At 41.8% G+C, this 24,401-nt stretch overlaps 1 protein-coding gene across 2 annotated transcripts in view; it reads right to left on the reverse strand.

Moving 5' to 3' along the window:
- ERBB4 (erb-b2 receptor tyrosine kinase 4) overlaps positions 1-24,401 on the reverse strand; it is a 1,241,858-nt gene that overhangs the window by 279,030 nt on the left and 938,427 nt on the right. For both annotated transcript variants that reach the window (XM_077272252.1, XM_077272251.1), the window contains exons 18-19: positions 9,281-9,403; positions 3,005-3,103 (exon numbers count right to left, since the gene is read on the reverse strand). In XM_077272252.1, coding sequence (XP_077128367.1) covers positions 3,005-3,103; positions 9,281-9,403 — 222 coding nt within the window. The remainder of the gene's footprint in view (positions 1-3,004; positions 3,104-9,280; positions 9,404-24,401) is intronic.

Consider the following 24,401-nt stretch of genomic DNA (forward strand, 5'->3'; position numbering starts at 1 on the left):
TATTCAATTTTCATCAATTTCATTAAGTTGCCCACTATTTTCAAATTGATGACTTGTTTGGACAGGTCATCAATAGCACCCCATTCCCTTCCCGATCACTTCTGGATGTACACAATATACAAGGCAGAATATTATGTATGAGGCGGAATAATAAAGCCCCATCACATTGGTAGCGACTGTGTAAATTGATGAGCTCCAGTTGAAGAGAAGAGGACTGGGCTGATTTGCAGTGAGGGTAGGTCATCAGTATAAGTAGTGGACAACTCTTTTCAAGATATTTCAAGTTGCCTGTAACATGTGTATCCCAAAATCTGATTCCTCATTAATGTAAAAGACTCACAGATGTCACACTCGTCATTAAAGGTTCTGCATTTTCTGAAGTGATTGATGCTGGTTCATTGTGTGTAGGAAAAGGGATAATTATACAGGTGTCACTTGTCAGATTAAACACTTCAAAGCCAACAATGTATTGATTTTCTCTAAATTAGAGACCACCCAGACATAAAATAATTATTTCATTATTATCAGAATAGTCAAAAATAATGGTGACTGAGTCTTGATTTTAGCGTGTTGACATGTATTTGTAATTTACAAATTCTTCACATATCAGTTTATAGTTTCTCAATATCTCCAAAATGGAGTACAACCGAGGAATAGAAATTTAGAGATCATCTTCCATTATGGCTCCACTGGTTAGAAAGTTTTTAGAGGTTTCAGCACTACCGTATGTCTTCCTTTAGGCAAAACATATTTAAAAATTCTTATTTAAAATTTTCTTAAGTCATTAAATGAGAATAGATACGAGTTATTAAAATCGCAATTCATTTACAGTAATGCTTGCACCACAAATGTTGTCATTCAATATACTGCTGTGTCCCAAGAGAATAAACAGTATAACAATGAGAAAAGTTAAATCTTCCATTTTTACTAACCCTTTTTAAACATCAAAACTCAGAGCTAGATATTATATTAATCTTAAAAGTCATAGTTTCCTAAATTGTAACATACATCATTTATTTCTCCAAGCCACCAATGCAGAATCTATTTGGCAAGCATCAACTTTCATTCTTGTCTTCCAACTGCTATAACTTTTTTAATTTTTGAGTGGATAAAGGTTTATTAGGGCTTGGAATTTTCAGTACAAGCTGTTGTTTGGACCCCATCACTTTGGGGTCCAATTTTTTTTATCTCTTTTTATTCAATTTTGTTTTAGCTAAATTGTCCATGAAACAACAATTCTGTGTTTTTTTTATTGTTGTTTTTAATGTATGAAAGAAATATTATAATAATTCAATAGTTCAACTAGCCACAAATTCTGCAATATCAATTTTTTTTATACTTTATAGATTTGTATATGTTTTCTGAGAAAAGGAAGGGGGGAATATAAATTTTTAAAACAATAAGAAAAAAATTTGAATGTTTTTCAATTTTCTTTTGCATTTTTGATTGGTCTCATTAGGTGACTTGAACCTGTGATCACATTTTTTCCCCATTTAAATTGTGACATCAACACATAATTGGGTGGTCCGGCAATTAAAATGTATTTTCTAACTATCTATACTTACATCTTTACATCCTAATCTATTATAGCAAAATTCTCTACATTTCTCCCTTTTTACATAATGTCTAAATGTGTTTTTTCCTTTACTTCCTGTGACATATCGGTTGAGAGGAGTCTCAAAAGTGACGTCACAGGAAGCTGAGGCTGCACTCATTCCCCGCACAGTTCATCAATCCTCCTGTATTAATATGTCAAAGGGGCAGGGCTGCAATTACTCACTTGTATCTTCCATCCCTGTCCCCTCTCAAGACTTCCTGAAATCTGGGTGATGGACGCTGTGGCTGATGTGAGTGCTACACTGGCTCCCTGCTTTTGTCTCCACCATTGCCTTAGCTTCTAACTGAAAGAAGATGTCAGCAGGGGGCAAAGATTTAATCAGTAAGTGACACTGGTGCTGCCCCACAGCTTCTAGCACAGCCCTCAAATGATTTGTCATCAGGAGGCGGTGCTTGTGTCACTCACTGCTGCTAGCACCACTCCCTGCTGACGATCCATATGAGGGCAGTGTTAGAAATGATGAGTGACACAAGCGTCGCCACTGATGAAAATTCATTTGATCGTGGTGTAGAAGTTGTGGAGCGGTGCTGGTGCCATACATTGGTGTAAGCACTGATATGTATATAAAGCCTAAAGCCATGTTCACTCTTTCAGTATGTGATCAGTATTTTTTACACCAGTATTTGCAAGGTAACACCAGGAGTGAGTGAAAAATGCAAAAGTGGTGACGTGCGTCTATAATACTGAGTCTAACCAAGCACTGAACACGTGAATGTGACTTTAAAGGAGTGTTATTATTATTACTAATAATAAAAGGACAGGTGTGAAATAAATGAATTAACTCATGAAATATATTGCAGCGAGCTCTACTCTGTGGCATTCGTATGAAGCGCAAGGGTTCTATCACCAAATTTGCATTGGCGTCTATTCAAATTTTACATCAGCAGCCTATCTTCCGTGTAAGAGGCTTCGTCTGTTGTGTGCATCACAAATATATTTCGCCCTTTCCCAAATATAGATGTTGTGAAAGTTGGGTAGGTCACAAACATTCATTTGAACACAAGAAGGTTAGTATGAAAGCAACTGAACAATTTCTCTCCAATACAAATCTAAGGAGTGGTCATGCTATAGAAATTGCATAGGTGTGCTACAAAAAATCATAGCACAGACTCGTAACTCTTTATAACACCTTACATAACTGTAAAAGCAGAACGTTCTTCTCTACTGAAGACTATTCACCATTTTTCAATGTTCCCCATTGAATGTTTTTAGTTGCTTTCTTGCCTCTTTTTTAGCTGGCGCAGATTGGACAACTTTGTGTCTTCTTTGAATCAAGACGTTGTGTTAATTTTAGTATAGAAGATTATTGGCTAGTCTTGACATTCACACCATACTGCCCAACTGGGAGGTCAGGCTGCGCTAATATCATACATTTACAGTACTTACATCCATGAATTCCGCATTTGCTTTAGGTCCGGTTGTCTCATTCAAGATCTTGATGGCCACAGGAATCTTTACTGTCTCACCTTCAGGGACCCAGATTCCCTAAGAAAGTCAGAAGAGTGTCTCTTTTCAATACACGATTATACTCAAATATAATAGAACTTTATGACTGCAGTGTACATGTAAATATCATCTATAGCAAGTGACAGATCACTTTGATACATGACATTTATTATGAATCATCAACAAAATATGAATACCGAACATTTTCAAATCCAATTGGCTTCACATTTTCTTACAATATAACTTAAGTTGCCCTTTAAAGTCCTCCAACAAAAAGTATATCAGTCAACGTTACTTGCTACAAAATTTTCTGCCACCATGGCAGGGATTGCAGTTAACTCTGATATTGGCAAGTTAGACCTTTACACGCCATCGATGGTAGCAACTGAGACATCAGAGCAGTTATACAGTAAGACGTAGCTCCTCCATTCATCCAATTGTGGTCCTGTGATAATTTTTCATGGCAGATTTAGGTATGATGAAGGTCCCCCTGTCTGCCATTTTACCCTCTTAGCGCCTTGAGGAACCAGGCTTGAGGATGGGGTTGGACTCCCGAAACATCACAGCAGGTGCAGACCTCTGATTGTCAGACAGCGTCTCTACCTCTCTTCCCCTACATGCCTGCCTTTGCTTGGAGCATAAGGTCTGCTTGCACCAAAGTCTGTGTCCTTTGTTCACTATGGTGATTATGATGATCATTGAGTCTATGAACTGATTCTAATGTGACTGTAAAAATTGAAAAATAATTGTAAAGGAAATTATTGGAACAGACTAGATGTAAGTTATGCCATTTGTTTTATGATTTGGACTTTAAGCTTCTGTGAGGAATGACTGCATTTCGGCATCAGGCAAAAATTTGGTAAATTGGAATGTGGCCAGTCTATTTTTTATGTTCCTTCACACCCTACAGCATAATAAATGTAAAATCTAAAAAACAAAAAATACTCACCACAACTCTCACTTCACTGCCAATCCAATCTTTTTCTTTGCTACTCCTCCATCCTCTTCACTATAGAAGGGGACTTCCAGCTAGGTCAATGCACCTTGTAAGGCCACAGCACACGTTGTGATGTCCCAACCTTGTGAAGATCAGTGACCCCCAGACCTGGTCACTGCTGGAAATCCTGGTTTATTATGAAGAGCCCAGAGATGTGGAGCGCTAAGGTGACGAGAAGAGGACCGGACAGCAGGCAGCGAGCAGAGGGGCGGCCGGAGCAGTGAGTGTTGAGGTCAGTATTAGCTATAATTCTTTTTTTACATTTACCAGCCCTATATGGTACACCAAAATAGTGGCCAGGTATCTATTTTTTGTTAAATGTGGATTGAATAGTGTTAGAATTTACGTGGAACCTCACATTTCAGGAAATTTGACTTGAACTCGATCCTAAGCAGATCAACCGTTTCATCTTCAGTACTGTACTTTAAAACGTAGTGACCTTGATAATGCAACGGGCTCAGTGGACAGGGGCTATGGTCAGCATGCTACTACTATCTCTTCACCCTCCATAGGTATCACGCTGGCTTTATTCATGCACCTTAACTTTACAGTGTAAAGCGCTTTGGAATATGTCGGCGCTATATAAATAAAGATTACTATTATCATTACAGTGACATCTCGGCTGATTTTCCAATTCTTTACATTCCATCGTGACCATGAAACCATCTACACCTCCATTAGTCAGGAGGATCTAGTCATTATTCAAAAACAGAGGAATAATCTCCGTTAAAATCTAGCACCGTATTTATCCTCACCATGAATATGTATGTGTGCTATTGATTCCAAATAAGTCATTTTGGCATGTAAGCTGTTAATTAGAGTGGAAATGTTCTGTGTTAGTTTTCGAGAATCCGTGCCCTGCTGTAGCGAGCACGCGGCTGAGAATATGGCCAACCCTGGGGACACTGAGAGACGCATGCCAGATGAATTTCAATGCCGCTTGTTTGCAGAAGGCATAGGAGCAAAATGCAAACAGCTTCAGGCCAGAACATCCCCGGATAAAGAAGTCGCTTTGTCATGTAACTAGATTGTATGCCAGGCAAGACAGGCTGGGGAGTTCACTGCTGCGTCTCCGCATGCTGGCTTCAGCTGATATGGCGGCTTCTGAAATGATATTACGGATCTTGTGCCATTCAGCCACCATGTGTCCGACCCCTCTGGTTCATTTCATGTCTGGGTATAATCCTAGTGGCATGCCAATGTCTGCGTGTTAACAGGATATCATACCAGCCATACTATTCGAAGACAGAAAAGCATTACAGCAAATGTTGCCAACGGTTAATGTCTAACCCAATGTTGGGTCATCAGTGGTCATCAGACTCCAGCGAAGGGTTTCAGCGAGGACTTGATGGGCTATCCTGAAAGGGTTGGTCCATGTTTGTACAAATCCTTCTTCGTTGCTCCAATTTGGTGCAGAAAATAAGAAAAGCATGCATACTTACCCCCCAGGCCGGAAACGTTCACCGATCTCCCCGCTGTGTCACCTGACCCATGGAAGACATGGTGGTGCACTCACGGGAGGGTGCCAGTCAGAGATGTAAGAATGAACATATTTTTTCTGCAACCAGACTAAAACTAATAAAAATCAGTTTTCCAGTAGTGGACAAATCCTTTAAGACTTACGTGCCGCTTCTCCTAACATCCAGGAGTCTCTCAAGAGTCGGCAAATCTCCTAATCTCTGCAGAAAGTTTCCAGAATGCAGTAATCCTGGAATCTTGCATTCTGATGTCTCAGAGAGGTTAATGCGAGGTGTGCAAGTTAGAAAATTGGCAAGGTATTGGCATGTGGGAGAAAGGTCTAGAAAAGAGTGTGGCTACAGATGAAAATGTACTTAGATGCCATCCATCTAGAATTGGCAAGTATGTAAATTAATAAAACGTTCATCCTGGGATCACAGTGTTAAAGGGAATCTGTCAACGGGTTTTTGCCATGTAATCTGAGAGTAGCACAATGTACGGGCAGAGAGCCTGATTTCTGCAATGTTTCGCTTACTGGACTGCATGGTGCAGTTTTTGATAAACTCCCTGTTCACTGTGTTGAGGATGTAGCAGTGCTATAAATGCTGAGCCCTTTATAACCCATCAAACACAGATGATTGTCAGCTTCCTGTGTACACTGTGCATAGGCAGAAAGCTGCCAATCGGTGGTGGAGAGGAGATACACAGATTAGCTGGACTGCCAGGCATGCAACACTTAGTCCAGTAGCGATAATCTCCTGCTGATAAAACACTGATTGTAAGGAAACTACCGCAATCTGCTGAGCAAGTGACACATCCCTGGAATCAGCGTCTCTGCTCCTACATCATGCTGCTATCAGATTACATAGCAAAAATGTGCTGACAGATTCCCTTCCATGGCTTTTATTTAGGATTGTCTACCAGTGTCAGAACGGTGAAGGTCTGATCCTCAACCATCTAGCTTCAGCTCCTCTGCCACACAAATGGACCCCAATATAAATGGCGCCTTAGCCTCTTCCACATTTTACATTAGGGCTCAGGCCTTTGAAGTTACGTACGATTGATGCATCATGATAATGAAGAACATTTATTTTCAGTACAGTGAAAAAAACAAGTAACAAATGAAGAGATCAGAAAAAATGTCTCTAATCACAAACGCATCTCTGCTAGATTTATTTCCTGCTGCTCATATTATACATCCAGCAGTGATGGCTCTAACGTTCTCGTTTTCATAGGAAACCAGTTCTCAGTGCGTCTTGTTGGATAGCCGGTTACTATATTACCCAGAAACGTAAAGCACAGAGAGAACATAGGAAAGTCCATGCAAATGTCGGCCCTAATTGGGGTCATTCCCAGAGCAATGCTAAATGCGGAAAGTCATGCATTTATACAGCATAAAAGATTATTAGATTTAATTTTTTACATTTATTATTTATTTCATGGGTATCATAAGTACACGGATCAGACATCAGGTGTTTTTTCCTTTTTTTTTTTTCTTTATTAGGCAAGGTGTAGACAACCATGTAGTCTCTTATCCAAGAAATTTGGGTCAATTCTGCAAACATCTCTGATCAGAGTGTGAGTACAGTGTGATCCGATTATCTCTGATAAGTAGAAGATGTATAAAATGTCTCCATCTTCTCCATTCTGTCAGTTGTGAAAATCTGACTGCACTCAGATGTCATCCAAGTGCAGTCCGATGTTTTCCTCTGGCTCATTGACTTGCTTGGATGACTGCAATCCGACATGCAGCTATTTATTTATCGGATCGGTTCAGTTTGAGGAAAAAATCTGGTATCGGCACCACCCCATAGAGTAATGACCATGTGCTGAAGCCTTAGTATGATACTGTATGCAATAATGAATGGTAAAACACCATCATATTAATATAGGTATTACAGGTACAGGGGTGTAGCTATAAGGCTACAGTCACATGACCATAGAGGTCTCTCTTCCAAGAGAATCGGATTATGTAAATAACACTTGGATCAAACTCTGATCAGACTTCGATTCGAGTCTTAGCTCAGTGTGATCCGATTATCTCAGATGATAGAATTGCAGAACACTGTGAGGACAGAATGGAGAACAAAATTTCTCCATCTTCTTCATTGTGTGAGTCCGCGGAAGTCAAAGTGCACTCAGATGTCATCCGAGTGCAGCCCGATGATTTCTACACCCCTGTAGACTTGAATGGGTGAAGTCTTAGCATGCTGCAATTTTTTTCTCATGCTGAGTTGGTATGAGACAAAAACTTTAATCAGCGTTGACCTATGTAATAACATTGATCCGAGTGCTATCCATAGTCTGATGTATTCGCTTGTGTCAGTGAGCCCTAAGGGGTGCCGAGGTCGCAGTTGCGTCTGGGCCCTGGTGCTTAAAGAAGACTCTACTACAATAAGGCTGCCGTCACACTAGCAGTATTCGGTCAGTATTTTACATCAGTATTTGTAAGCCAAAACCAGGAGTGGGACAATTAGAGGAAAAGTATAATAGAAACATATGCACCACTTCTGCATTTATCACCCACTCCTGGTTTTGGCTTACACATACTGATGTAAAATACTGACTAAATATAGTGTGACGGCAGCCTAAAAGATGAATTGTAAAAAATAAATCGACTGCAATTTTGTGTTCTATGTGTTAATGCACGAAACCTTGATAGAAATATTCGTTGGATAATTAGACCATCTGCAGTAAGTTGGAATCCATGTAGTGGGAGTTCTCTGTGAAATGTTTGATGAACAGACAGACAATAGTAGTAAACCAGTCTGTTGCCTCAAACTGATACAGAAAGTGTTCCAATATCTGCCGAGCACTGCCATATCTTTCCATCACTGGGACATTCTTCATTAGCATCCAGTATAGGCACAGATTTTTTTTGCTGTTATTGAAAGAACTTTCCTGCAATAAATCATTTAAATCAATGCACAAATCATTAAGAACCGGGCCTTCAATTGTTCTGCATCGGACATAGGCAAGTAATGATTATGGTAATCTGCAAAGAGAAATATCCCAGCAGCCCCACCGAAACACATTTCCATCTGTCAGAAAATTATTTTGCGTCCATGAGAGGATTTTATTAAGCATTACTTAAATGTCTTTGGCAGTGGCATACATGGAAGAGAGCGAGCCCCCTAAGAGAGCGATCCCCCCCGTCATTACTGTACGCGGCCGGGCTTAGTCCTACATTTGTTTCGCACTACAAGACATCTGGAGCCAATCCCAAATTATGAATAAAGTCCCTCTGTAGCTGGAGAACTTCTCGCAACCCAATGGCAAAGGAGAAGAAACTATCCAGCCTTGGCTTCCTTTCCAAAGGCCCCGTAACAACCACAAGAGGTGCTTCAGTGCAACATTGGCTACCAAAAGAAGGCCATTAGTACAACATGTACCCACCTCTGGAAACATTTTTTTTACGTAAAGGTGTTGTCCATGTTTGGCATGAAAGTCTGCAGTCACGCTATCTGGATTCTCCGATGTTGGCGCCAGGAAGTGACCGTAAGTATACGATATGGATACTGCCGGCCACATTCCAACTAGACGTGTGTGGCCTTGCTCAATGCATGTGAATTGAGCGAGTTCATGCACGTCTGGTTGGAATGTGGCCGCGTACTTATGATGACATGACCACCCGATCTGACAGCGTGCGCCATGTGCAATGTGAGGACTCACAAGTCTGCAGTCACAGAGACTTTTGTATCAAATTTGGACAATTCCTTTGTATAGACGTTGCTGATTGTGCGTACAACAGCAATTCTCACCTTGTATACTGTGCCAAAAGCGCCTGAACCCAGGATTTTGACCCTCTTGAGTTCCGTTTCCTTTAGGATCCGTAGTTGGGCTTGGTTTGGTGCTGTGCCGCTTGGTGTCAATGGTTCCACTAACTGAAAGAGTAAGAGAAGCATTAACTACTTGTGCCTGGAAAGCAGTACAGACTGTAGAGATGCTTCCTCTATTATTATTATTATTATTATTATTATTTATATATATAGCACCATTAATTCCATGGTGCTGTCCTCTATCACAGCACATAACACTACAGGAGTGGACTTTATTGCCCTTAGCTCAGTCAGGACCCATGGATTTCTTTTCTTCAGAAACCATTGATTATGCATGTGCTGTATTAAAATAACTCTGACCAGATAACGCATGTATAATTGTATAGTAATCAATATACTCTTACTTTAGTCTAACAGTTTACACAAAACCGTCACATGTAATCCGGATAGAATTTTACCAGTGGGGTCACCTCTCTACAAGAAACAATGATAACAAGTAGCGGACTAGACCCAGCCTTTTAGCTTGTATTTTGCTGCTTTCTCATAAGAACTCGACACTTTTCAACAGACTCTAGAGTGTTCAGCTCAATAAAAACTATTGATGGTATATTGTTCCCTCAATATATTCATTTAACTTTGTTCTATTTTCCCTAGAGAGAACTGCAAACACTATATATTATATGATATTATAAATGCTAAACTTACACCTTTTTTTAAAAACAATACAGCAGTTTTCAACAAGCGCCACCAAATGCCATACAAGGGTTAATGGTATAAAATGCATATGACACTGTAGCGCTGCGCGGGGCGGTACCGCAGGAGAGGCACCTGTCTTCTCCTGTCATGCCCTGGTGCGCTACATGAAAGTGCTGGCTGGGTGTTGGTGTTAGTGTTGTGTGGGCCTTACGCCCGTGCAGGCTGACTTTAGCTGAGGGTGTTGGCTTAGCCAGGATCACAAACTTCAATCATTAATAAAATGGGGACTTTAGTTAAGAAATGGGGACTTAACTTGATAAGGGTTTTGTGCAAGGGATAGCGGGTACACAGTCTTAAACACGTTTCCTATACTGCAAGAAGCCTTTACACTCACACTTTATCCTTCCTCTGTAGGCTACTCCAGGGCTCTGCAGCTGATCTGTTTCGTCTCCACATCGCCACAACCCAGCTTCTAGGCCTCCTGATCAGCAAGTTTCTCTCCACTCGCTCAGCAGTTTCACGTCCTATCACTATGGGTGCCCTGGATCTACTGCTCGGGACCCCCACTAGTCTCATGCTCTTCATCCTCGTTAGGTCCATTACCTTCGGCACTAACAAGCTCTGGGGTTTCTCGTAACTCGGTATGTTGTCTGATAAAACGTCTTCTGCAAGATCTCCCAGTCTCGTCAGTAACTCTCTTTAAGATCTTGCTATTTCTCTCTCCAGTCTCTTCTAGCTGTGGATCACCTCTTGGCAGCACTGGACACTTGGTACTCTCCAAACTCTTATTTACTCTATCCAGGAAGTACACTCCTGTCCCTATCACTAAGCCCTCCCCCTGTGGGCTAGTCCCAACACTCTACTTCTGACCTTGCTGTCTGTTGCTGGGCAGAAGTTCCTTGCACTACATTACTCATCTTACACTATGCATTCCCTATAACACTGCTGCACACTATGCATATAATACTTATCCCACTCTATACATTACACAGGCAAAACACCACAATGCAATCCAATTCACATGACACAATATATACAGAGACGCATGACATGATACACATGAAGTGGTGGTATCTTCAGGGAGAGGAATACGACAGCACAGTCCAACATCCTTAGAACATACTGTAATTACAAAATGCCTGTTGAACATTATGGAGAGTGTTTAACATACTAATATATCCATATGTCATCAGTATTGCATTGGTATTTTAAAAGATCCATGGCCCCATGACAAAAAAATGTCCTAATGCATTTTAAGTCAAAAGTATAGATTGATTATTTTTGTGTAGTTTATGTAAACCAAAGCATGTTCTATTGGATGACTGACACATACCGAATCATGTTTTCTGAGGGTAGCAATGAATAGGTATTGATTGTCAAGTAGGTGAAAAACCAGAAGTGCTCAACATCAACAGTTGATCTAATGATGAGCAGAACACCAGTGTACATTTATATGAAGCATTGGAGTCCGCTTCAAGCTGATACTGTCAACCTATGGCGTCCTTCAGAATGGAACCTGGGATAAGTAGGGAATCGACTGATCAAAACCTTTGGCGCAGCAGATATACTCTGTATTAATCAACGTTAATGGAAGAAATGTATTACCCAGCACTAGCTGACCCTGGCAGAAGAGGGCCCCTCTGCAAAAACAATATATGGGCCCATTACAGCCCAATAAGTCATCATTATACAGAATTCCACCTTTGGAGGTGAAAATGACCGCCTTGGGCATGTGTGCGGCTGCACAGGTTGCACCAATGATATGTCCACTCCTGTTACCCAACATGTGAAGACAACAAGCTGGATATTATTGAAAAAAAACAAAGGCGACTTGTTTCAGCCTATACCCCAGTTAATTTTTTTTGGTTAAATGGTTATCCACTACTTTTTCATTGATGATCTTTCCTTGGGAAAAGTCATCAATGTCTGATTGGTCGGGGTCCAACAACTGCCGATTAGCTGTTCCCAAATGCCTGGCGAAGGCATAATCTTGTGTTTTTCCAATAAAATCCATCTTGAGCTCATCTACATTTTATCTGGTACCAATGATTAATATGGAGTATACCTGCAGTGCCAAAGGTGTTTCCTCCACAGTTGATTCTCTATCCCATGTAATATGTACTATCCAAGTTTTAACATAGTTTCATGCTCGTTGATGGAAAACAGCCCATGATATTAATATGATCCCTTAAAAGGGTTTATTCAGGACATTGCTCTAACACCAATAGCTAGAAAAAAACAAAAAACAGGCTGGTGATTGCTACCTCCATGCCTGATGTGCCCGACTCCGATCTCTGTTGGCACAGAGCAGCCACAGACTGGACCACTCCTGCCTGCAATCCAGCAGTTTACACTAACTTCACATTGACAGAGCAGCGGCTTCTCTTCCACTCTGCACTGTTGATGGGGCATGACTGCCGACGTTGATTAACAGCTGGCTCCCCGCTGCCTAACTGAGGAAAGCTGACTGTCATAACAGCATGGTGATGGCAGTCATAGCCCGTCAACAGAGCAGCCCGGAAAAAAAGAGCTGCTTTGTTGATGATGAACAGCTGAACCGCCAGAAGGAGCGGTCTGTGACCGTTCTGTGCCAGTACCGGGTAGAACAGGCAGGTAGTTAGCAACTGCCTGCCTGTTAGTTTATAGGTCCATAATAAAAAAAAAGTTCTGGATATACCCTTTAGGGCTCATTTCCACTTGCAAGAGAAAAAACGGTATGTAATCTGGACTGAAAAAATGGATGTAGCGTATGTGATTGTCATGCGTTTGTCATGCGAGTGTTATGCGAGTGCAATGCGATTTTTCATCCGTTTTACATCCGTATGACATCCGCATGCAATCCGTTTTTTTTCTCTGCAACTATTTTTATACAGTCATTTACAGGACCATTTACAGTGTTCTATGCCACAGAATGGATGGTCCATATTCCATGTGTTTTTTTTCACGCACCTATTGACTTGCATTGGCGAGTCTCGTCCGAGACTCGCAGCAAATCGCAGCATGCTGTGATTTTTTTCTCTGTCCGATTTCAGCTGAGAAAAAGATCGCAAATGAAAAGACACCTATTGAATAACATTGGTCCGAGTGCAATCCGATTTTTTATCGGATTGCACTCGTTCGTTTTCCTCGCAAGTGGAAATGAGCCCTTAATGCCATACTGATACCATATGGATGCCATATGGAACATTGTGAATGTTAGCAGTAAGCTGAGCAATCAGTAAGATTTTAGAAAACAGCTATACAAATGGTAAAAATAACATGACATTTATATTATTATTATTATTATTATTATTATTATTATTATTCTTTATTGTTATAGCGCCATTTATTCCATGGCGCTTTACCTGTGAGGAGGGGTATACATAATAAAAACAAGTACAATAATCTTAAACAATACAAGTCATAACTGGTACATGAGGAGTGAGGACCCTGCCCGCGAGGGCTCACAATCTACAAGGGATGGGTGAGGATACAGTAGGTGAGGATAGAGCTGATCGTGCAGCGGTTTGGTCGATCGGTGGTTACTGCAGGTTGTAGGCTTGTCAGAATAGGTGGGTCTTAAGGTTCTTTTTGAAGGTTTCGATGGTAGGTGAGAGTCTGATGTGTTGTGTAGAGGGTTCCAGAGTAGGGGTGATGCGCGAGAGAAATCTTGTATACGATTGTGGGAAGAGGAGATAAGAGGGGAGTAGAGAAGGAGATCTTGTGAGGATCGGAGGTTGCGTGTAGGTAAGTACCGGGAGACGAGGTCACAGATGTATGGAGGAGACAGGTTGTGGATGGCTTTGTACGTCACGTTTAGGGTTTTGTACTGGAGTCTCTGGGCAATGGGGAGCCAGTGAAGGGATTGACAGAGGGGAGAGGCCGGGGAATAGCGGGGGACAGGTGGATTAGTCAGGCAGCTGAGTTTAGAATAGATTGGAGGGGTGCGAGAGTGTTAGAGGGGAGGTCACAGAGCAGGAGGTTGCAGTAGTCAAGGCGAGAGATGATGAGGGCATGGACTAGGGTTTTTGCAGATTCTTGGTTGAGGAATGTACGGATTCGTGAAATATTTTTGAGTTGCAGTCGGCAGGAAGTGGAAAGGGCTTGGATATGTGGTTTGAAGGAGAGATCAGCGTCAAGGATTACCCCGAGGCAGCGAGCTTGTGGGACTGGGGAGAGTGGGCAGCCGTTTACTGTAATGGATAGGTTCATTGGGGGGGTCGCGTGAGATGGGGGAAAGATGATGAATTCTGTTTTGTCCATGTTAAGTTTCAGAAATCTAGCGGAGAAGAAGGATGAAATAGTGGACAGACATTGAGGGATTCTGGTTAGTAGGGAGGTGATATCTGGTCCAGAGATGTAGATCTGTGTGTCATCAGCATAGAGGTGATACTGAAAGCCATGAGATTCTATGAGCTGTCCCAGGCCAAAGGTGTAAATGGAGAAGAGCAGGGGCCCAAGGACTGTATTGTACTGTTGACTTTAAAGGAAAGCTGTCATAGTTAACAAGCAATCGGATCTGCAAGCATCATGTAGTAGAGCAGACTGCTAAATGGTTTTGTGTCAAAAAATATTTTGTTAAATTTTTAACTTATTGATTGAAATCATTGCTTTATCTTATGAGTCTAGTGGGCGGCTCTAGTAAGTAACTGTCATTTATTAAGACCTCCCACTGGACTCCTAAGACATGGATGAGCAGGTATTCAATCATAGGTTATAAGTTATATTGAAATTTTTCTTACCAAATATTTTATAAATCTGCTCAGCTCCCCAGCTCTTTTTTGGTAGATTGGACGGCATTTTTTTCCTTTTGAAATAGACTTTTCGTAAACATTTTGATTGGATCACAGAGTACATAAGAGAAAAGTAATAAATCCATTGTATAAAATTTGTACATAATGTATTATTAATAGGTAAGAGCATTACTTAGAAGTAACAAGACTTAGTCTTTGCTATCTATTCACAAAAATATATTAGTAGTATTCCAAAACGAATTTTCAATTTCAGTTCTTTGTCCTTTTGAGGTTTGGCTAACACCACACTTTCTCCTCTGGAAAAACCCAAAATATATTGAAAAATGTTTGACAAATAATCCATCTCTCAGGCTGATGTGGATGGTAATTATAAAGGAGTCTTCAGGTTCTAAAAGATTTAATAGCAATGCGGTATTTCACCTTGTCTCCACAAGGTTAGCATCGCTGGCCTCATCTGATCCATATTCTGCATCTGTAAAACGTTTTCCGCCCGTGTCATACATAAAACACCATATAATATAGGCACAGGCGAGCTCTGATTTTATTGCGGTGCTATGACTGTCGTGTCTAATATAATTTCATTATTGATTCTTTTATTTATCAATCTATTTATTTATATGGTTTATTTTTATAATGTAGTTGTGCGGAGATTGCATGGTATCAGAATGCCCTTCCGCTCACACGCAGGTGACATTGTTTTGGTTGTATTTCAATTTCAAATATTTTATATCTCCAGTATATCAATTTTCCTCATCCAGAGGAGATCTGCTATTTACATATATATTTATTCTTCTTATTAATATAATTTATATTACAAAATAAATATTTTGTTTAAGCCAGTATACAATTTGGCTCTCACAAATCTCCACCCTCTTGGCCATGCCCTTTCCTTTTTTAATGCCCACTCATTGTACGTGGGGGGCATGGCCTTCTCCTCTTTCATCTTACTCTAGCCCTGGTTCTCTTTTATTGGACTGCTCCCTATTTATTTACCTATTCTTGCCTTCACCTCCTTTCGTTTTAAACAACTTTTTTTTTAAACTTTTTTACAACTTTTAATTACAGTTTATATACCCTTGCATTATCATTATTATATCCATTTTAATGTGTGAGTGTCTGTTTTTCTGCGGATTTTTACTGTACTTTCTACTCACCTTCGTTACTACTGTTAGGGCAGGTACAGATGTCTGTTTCCTCTCCATCCGAGAAAATTGGTCAGATTATGTTACCTAGTCACACTCTGATCAGAGCTAGATCAGAGTGGGATCAAAGTGTGATCTGATTTTCCCAGAGGTGGAAAGAGAAAAAAATGTCTCCACATTCTCCATTATGTCAGTCGGTGAAAATCGGACAGCAGTTGGATGTCATCAGAGTGCAGTCTTATTTTATTTCATGGGCCATAGACATGAATGGGTGAGTGTTATCCAATTCTCGGAGACAAATTTTAATTTTTTTCCATTCCTTCGGAGTAAAAAATCAGACATATGCACAGCCACATAAAATAACATGAGTGTGAGTGCTTTCTATCAGAACCACAGATAACATTCTTCCAGTTTATACTATCATCTGTATAAGGCTGGGGTCACACTAGACCGTAATATGGACGAGTGCAATGCGAGAAATAATCGCATAGTGCTCGACCCAATGTTAATCTATGGTGCAGCTCCCATCATCCGATATTTTCTCGGCCGTATTCAGGATCCGAGAGAAATCGCAGCATGCTGCGATTGTCAGCGTATCTCGGCCGAGAATCGCCAATGAAAATCTATGGGTGCGAGAAAAAATCGGATTCCACACGGACCAGCAGTGTGACTTGCGAGAAATACGCAGCGGTGTTCTATAGAAAACCGGTAATTCAATTGCTGGCTTTTTCTTTCTCCTTCACAAACCTGACATGTTATGAGACATGGTTTACATACAGTAAACCATCTCATATCCCTTTTTTTTTTGCATATTCCACACTACTAATGTTACATCGTGGGACTGACGGAACGACTGAAGGTATGGAATATTGTTGTTTGTTTTTTTAACTTTGTTTCAGGACGATGGTCTTCAGGTGGATTGAGAGTATAATAAAATATTAAAACAACCTGTGTCTTTATTTCATTAAAATACTTTTAAATAATGTGTGTGTGTTTTATTAACCATTTCATACTATTGGATTAATAATGGATAGGTGTCATAATTGACGCCTCTCCATTATTAATCTGGCTTAATGTCACCTTACAATAGCAAGGTGACATTAACCATTCATTACCCCATATCCCACCACTACACGGGAATGGGAAGAGAGTGGCCAAGTGCCAGAACAGGCGCATCTTCCAGATGTGCCTTTTCTGGGGTGGCTGGGGGCAGATGTTTGTAGCCAGGGGGGCCAATAACCATGGACCCTCTGTAGGCTATTAATATCTGCCCTCAGTCACTGTCTTTACCACTCTGGCGGAGAAAATTGCGCGGGAGCCCACACCAATTTTTTCCGCGATTTAACCCTTTATTTTACAAGCTACAGCACCCAAATTTTGCACATACACACTACTAACATTAGTAGTGTGGAATATGCAAAAAAAGGGATATGAGATGGTTTACTGTATGTAAACCATGTCTCATATCACTTCGGGTTTGTGAAGGAGAAATGAAAAGCCGGCAATTGAATTACTGGCTTTTAGGATATCTAGCGCTGAATTAAATATAAACACAGTGTATATATATATATATATATATATATATATATATATATATATATATATATATATATATATATATATATATGTGTGTCTCAATGACATATATACATATATATATATATATATATACATATATATATATATATATATATATATATATACTGTATATATGTTTAAACGAACATTTGAGCCAAAAAATCCATTAGATGTTGGTTTTGCAAGCCTGTGAGAAAATCTCGCCATACGGATGTCACATGGATGTCACACGGATAATTTGATGCGAGGAAATCGCATCCTCGCACTGCACACGGATCACTGTTTTGGAAACATTTGTGCAATTCTCGTCCGTGAAAAACGGACCATTTTTTAATACGTTGTGTATGTTGTGTGTGTAAGCCCTAGTTATATATGTGTATATGCAATAGGCCGGATTCAGAAACAATGTATAAAAAAATCGGTCCGACTTTGTCTGCCAAAAATCACACAAATGTTCTCCGTATGGTGATCCGTATGTCATCCATGTGCAATGTGTTATGAACTGGTGGTTTAGGAGCAACATGGGACATGCTCTGGAGAAGGTGGTACCTGTACTGACCGCAGTTCCTGAGCTTAACACAACACTAGAAGTAGCCGTGGGATGTTCCTGTCGCTCCCTTGACACCTCGTCACAGCCGGAGGACTAACTACCCCTAAAGATAGAAACAGGAAAGCTATCTTGCCTCAGAGAAAATTCCCAAAAAACAGACAGCCCCCCACAAATATTGACTGTGAGTGGAGAGGGAAATGACATACACAGAATGAAACCAGGATGTAGCAAAGGAGGCCAATCTAGCTCGATAGATAGGACAGGACAGAATACTGTGCGGTCAGTATTAAAAACTAGAAAAATCCACCACAGAGTTTACAAAAATCTCCACACCTGACTAAAGGTGCGGAGCGTAAATCTGCTTTCCAGAGCTTCCAGCTTAACTGGATAAAACATACTGACAAGCTGAACAAGAAAAAACATAGAATGTGCTGAACGATTAAGTCCACAACAAGTGAACTGCAAAAGAACAAAGCAAGGACTTATCTTTGCTGAACTGGACAGAATATCAGGGAAATCCAAGATAGATGTAAATCCAACCAGGAACCATTGACAACTGGCACAGGCTGAAGGACAGAGCCAGGATAAATAGCCGAGCCAGAATAGACAATCAGTGGAAGCAGCTGCTGACTGCTAAATCCAAGAAGCAGCAGTTCCACTTAAATCCACCGGAGGGAGCCCAAGAGCAGAACTCACAAAAGTGCCACTTACAACCACTGGAGGGAGCCAAAGAGCGGAATTCAAAACAGTACCCCCCCTTGAGGAGGGGTCACCGAACCCTCACCAGAGCCCCCAGGCCGATCAGGATGAGCCAAGTGAAAGGCATGAACCAAATCGGTGGCATGGACATCGGAGGCAACAACCAAGCCTCCGCCTCGAAAAACGAGAATCCAAAATTTTCTCCACCAAATATTCCAACTCCCCCTCAACCAACACCGGGGCAGGAGGATCAACCGAGGGAACAACGGGCACCACATATCTCCGCAACAAAGATCTATGGAAAACATTATGGATGGCAAAAGAGGCTGGAAGGGCCAAACGAAAAGACACAGGATTGATAATCTCAGAAATCTTATAAGGGCCAATAAACCGAGGCTTGAGCTTAGGGGAATAAACCTTCATAGGAACATGACGAGAAGATAACCAGACTATATCCCCCACCCGAAGCCGGGGACCAACACACCGAAGGCGGTTAGCAAAACGTTGAGCCTTTTCCTGCGACAACGTCAAATTGTCTAAAAGCAAGAGAAAAAAAAAAAGTGATCAGCACTCACCATTCCCGATGCTATAAAAAGTCTTTATTAGGACATGGACACGGACAGGGAGATCATGGTGTGCAGGGATGACAGCTGTTTCGCGCTACATGCGCTTCCACAGATCCCGATCAAAGCGCATGTAGCGCGAAACAGCTGTCATCCCTGCACACCATGATCTCCCTGTCCGTGTCCATGTCCTAATAAAGACTTTTTATAGCATCGGGAATGGTGAGTGCTGATCACTTTTTTTTCTCTTGCTTTTACATTATTACCTCTTTTGATTGAGCACCCCATATGCCCATGCACTGAGTAGGGGGAATAGGAGCTGGTACAGCGTATTGTAGCACGCTAATAGGTGATCGCAAGGGGCAGCAGTGCGAGTATATTACCTTTTGCTTGGACTGTCAAATTGTCTACCACATGAGTCCAAATCTGCTGTAACCTGTCCACCACAGAATCCACACCAGGACAATCAGAAGGCTCAACCTGCCCCAAAGAAAAACGAGGATGAAAACCAAAATTACAAAAGAAAGGCGAAACCAAAGTAGCCGAACTAGCCCGATTATTAAGGGCAAACTCGGCCAATGGCAAGAAAGCCACCCAATCATCCTGATCAGCAGACACAAAGCATCTCAAATAGGTTTCCAAGGTCTGATTAGTTCGCTCAGTTTGGCCATTTGTCTGAGGATGGAACGCCAAAGAAAAAGACAAATCAATGCCCATCCTAGCACAAAAGGCTCGCCAAAACCTAGAAACAAACTGGGAACCTCTGTCAGACACAATATTCTCCGGAATGCCATGCAAACGAACCACATGCTGAAAAAACAATGGAACCAAATCAGAGGAGGAAGGCAATTTAGGCAAAGGTACCAAATGGACCATTTTAGAGAACCGGTCACAAACCACCCAGATAACAGACATCTTCTGGGAAACAGGAAGATCCGAAATAAAATCCATGGAAATATGCGTCCAGGGCCTCTCAGGGACCGGCAAAGGCAAAAGCAACCCACTAGCGCGGGAACAGCAAGGCTTGGCCCGGGCACAAGTCCCACAGGACTGCACAAAAGAACGCACATCCCGTGACAAGGAAGGCCACCAAAAGGACCTAGCAACCAAATCTCTGGTACCAAAAATCCCAGGATGACCAGCCAACACTGAACAATGAACCTCAGAAATTACCTTACTAGTCCATCTATCAGGAACAAACAGCTTCCCCACTGGACAGCGGTCAGGTTTATCAGCCTGAAATTCCTGAAGCACCCGCCGCAAATCAGGGGAGATGGCAGAAAGAATCACCCCTTCTTTAAGAATACCAACGGGCTCAAGGACTCCAGGAGAATCAGGCAAAAAACTCCTAGAGAGGGCATCAGCCTTAACATTCTTAGATCCCGGAAGATACGAGACCACAAAATCAAAACGGGAGAAAAACAGGGACCATCGAGCCTGTCTAGGGTTCAGCCGCTTGGCCGACTCGAGGTAAATCAGATTCTTATGATCGGTCAAGACCACAACGCGGTGCTTGGCTCCCTCAAGCCAATGTCGCCACTCCTCAAATGCCCACTTCATAGCCAACAACTCCCGATTGCCAACGTCATAATTGCGCTCTGCAGGCGAAAACTTTCTGGAAAAAAAGGCACACGGTTTCATCAAAGAACCATCAGAATTCCTCTTAGACAAGACGGCCCCTGCCCCAATCTCAGAAGCGTCAACCTCAACCTGAAAAGGAAGAGAAACATCCGGCTGACGCAACACAGGGGCAGAAGTAAATCGGCGTTTAAGCTCCTGAAAGGCCTCAACAGCCGCAGAGGACCAATTCGTCACATCAGCGCCTTTCTTCGTCAAATCGGTCAGGGGCTTAACCACACTGGAAAAGTTGGCAATGAAACGGCGATAAAAATTAGCAAAGCCCAAAAATTTCTGAAGGCTCTTCACCGATGTGGGTTGAATCCAGTCATAAATGGCTTGGACCTTAACAGGATCCATTTCTATAGACGAGGGAGAAAAAATAAAACCCAAAAAAGAGACCTTCTGAACTCCAAATAGGCACCTAGATCCCCTCACAAATAAAGCATTATCACGAAGGATCTGGAATACCATCCTAACCTGCTTCACATGAGACTCCCAATCATCGGAAAAAATCAAAATATCATCCAAATACACAATCATGAATTTATCAAGATAATTGCGGAAAATATCATGCATGAAGGACTGAAATACAGAAGGAGCATTAGAAAGCCCGAAAGGCATCACAAGGTATTCAAAATGGCCTTCGGGCGTATTAAATGCAGTTTTCCATTTGTCACCCTGTTTAATACGAACAAGATTATATGCCCCTCGAAGGTCAATCTTAGTAAACCAACTAGCCCGCTTAATCCGAGCAAACAAATCAGAAAGCAAAGGTAAAGGGTATTGGAATTTGACCGTGATCTTATTAAGAAGGCGATAATCAATGCAGGGTCTCAAGGAGCCATCCTTCTTGGCAACAAAAAAGAATCCCGCTCCCAATGGTGACGAAGACGGCCGAATATGCCCCTTCTCCAAAGACTCCTTGACATAACTCCGCATGGCGGCATGCTCTGGCACAGACAGATTGAAAAGTCGGCCCTTAGGGAACTTACAGCCAGGAATCAAGTTAATAGCACAATCACAGTCCCTATGTGGAGGAAGGGAACTGGACTTTGGCTCATCAAAAACATCCTGGAAATCCAACAAAAACTCAGGGACTTCAGAAGAGGGGGAAGAGGAAATTGACATCAAAGGAACGTCACAATGTACCCCTTGAAAACCCCAACTAGTCACAGACATAGATTTCCAATCCAGCACCGGATTATGTTCCTGTAACCATGGAAAATCCAGTACAACAACATCATGCAAGTTATGCAACACCAGAAAACGGCAATCTTCCTGATGTGCTGGAGCCATGCACATGGTCAGCTGAGTCCAATACTGAGGTTTATTCTTGGCCAACGGTGTAGCATCAATGCCCCTCAAAGGAATAGGGCTCTGCAAAGGCTGCAAGGAAAAACCACAACGCCTGGTGAATTCCAAGTCCATTAAGTTCAGGGCAGCGCCTGAATCCACAAATGCCATGACAGAAAAGGACGATAATGAGCAAATCAGGGTCACAGATAAGAGAAATTTAGGCTGTACAGTACTGATGGTAACAGACCTAGCGACCCTCTTAGTATGCTTAGGGCAATCAGAAATAACATGAGCAGAATCACCACAGTAAAAACACAGCCTATTCTGACATCTGAATCCCTGCCGTTCTGCTCTAGTCAAAATCCTATCACATTGCATAGGCTCAGGACTCTGCTCAGAGGACACTGCCATATGGTGCACAACCTTGCGCTCGCGCAGGCGCCGATCAATCTGAATGGCTAGAGACATAGATTCGGTCAAACCAGCAGGCGTGGGGAAACCCACCATAACATCTTTAAGGGATTCAGAAAGACCCTTTCTGAAAATTGCTGCCAGAGCATCCTCATTCCATTTAGTGAGCACAGACCATTTTCTAAATTTCTGGCAGTATAATTCTGCCACTTCCTGACCCTGACATAGGGCCAACAAGGTTTTTTCTGCATGATCCAAAGAATTAGGTTCGTCATACAATAATCCGAGTGCTTGAAAAAATGCGTCTACATTAAGCAATGCCGGATCCCCTGATTCAAGGGAGAATGCCCAGTCCTGAGGGTCACCACGCAGCAGAGAGATGACAATCTTAACCTGCTGAATGGGATCACCAGAGGACGGGGTTTCAAAGCAAAAAACAATTTGCAGTTATTTTTGAAGTTCAAAAAGTTGGATCTGTCCCCAAAAAACAAATCAGGAGTAGGAATTTTAGGCTCTAAAGCCGGAGTCTGGACAACATAATCTTGGATACTCTGTACTCTTGCAGCAAGTTGATCCACACGAGAAAACAAACCCTGAACATCCATGCCAGCGCCAAAATCCTGAACCACCCAGAGATTAAGAGGAAAAAAAAGACAAAACAGACTGCAAAAAAAAAAAAATGGTTCAGAACTTTTTTTTCCTTCTTTTGAGATGCATTTAATTCATTTTTGGCCAGTTGTACTGTTATGAACTGGTGGTTTAGGCGCAACATGGGACGTGCTCTGGAGAAGGTGGTACCTGTACTGACCGCAGTTCCTGAGCTTAACACAACACTAGAAGTAGCCATGGGATGTTCCTGTCACTCCCTAGACACCTCGTCACAGCCGGAGGACTAACTACCCCTAAAGATAGAAACAGGAAAGCTATCTTGCCTCAGAGAAAATTCAACAAAAACAGACAGCCCCCCACAAATATTGACTGTGAGTGGAGAGGGAAATGACATACACAGAATGAAACCAGGATGTAGCAAAGGAGGCCAATCTAGCTCGATAGATAGGACAGGACAGAATACTGTGCGGTCAGTATTAAAAACTAGAAAAATCCACCACAGAGTTTACAAAAATCTCCACACCTGACTAAAGGTGTGGAGGGTAAATCTGCTTTCCAGAGCTTCCAGCTTAACTGAATAAAACATACTGACAAGCTGGACAAGAAAAAACAGAGAATGTGCTGAACGATTAAGTCCACAACAAGTGAACTGCAAAAGAACAAAGCAAGGACTTATCTTTGCTGAACTGGACAGAATATCAGGGAAATCCAAGAGAGATGTAAATCCAACCAGGAACCATTGACAACTGGCACAGGCTGAAGGACAGAGCCAGGATAAATAGCCGAGCCAGAATAGACGATCAGTGGAAGCAGCTGCTGACTGCTAAATCCAAGAAGCAGCAGTTCCACTTAAATCCACCGGAGGGAGCCCAAGAGCAGAACTCACAAAAGTGCCACTTACAACCACCGGAGGGAGCCAAAGAGCGGAATTCACAACAGCAATGTGAGGATGCAATTTTCTCACATCTAAAGATCCGCGTGACATCCGTGTGACATCCGTATAGCAAGATTTTCTCGCCGGCATGCAAAGTTGACATAGAATGGATCCCAGCCCAAAAAATCATGAATAAATAATGTGGAAGTCTATTTATTGGTTCCACAAGTTCGATCCTACAAGTGAAAAAAATTGCATGGGCTCTCGTGCAATTTTCTTCGCCAGAGAGGGAAATCCGATGGACAGGACCGATATTTGTAGCCTGGGAAGGG

This window comes from Ranitomeya variabilis, chromosome 7 (assembly GCF_051348905.1).
Source record: "Ranitomeya variabilis isolate aRanVar5 chromosome 7, aRanVar5.hap1, whole genome shotgun sequence".
In the NCBI taxonomy this organism is placed as follows: Eukaryota; Metazoa; Chordata; class Amphibia; order Anura; family Dendrobatidae; genus Ranitomeya; species Ranitomeya variabilis.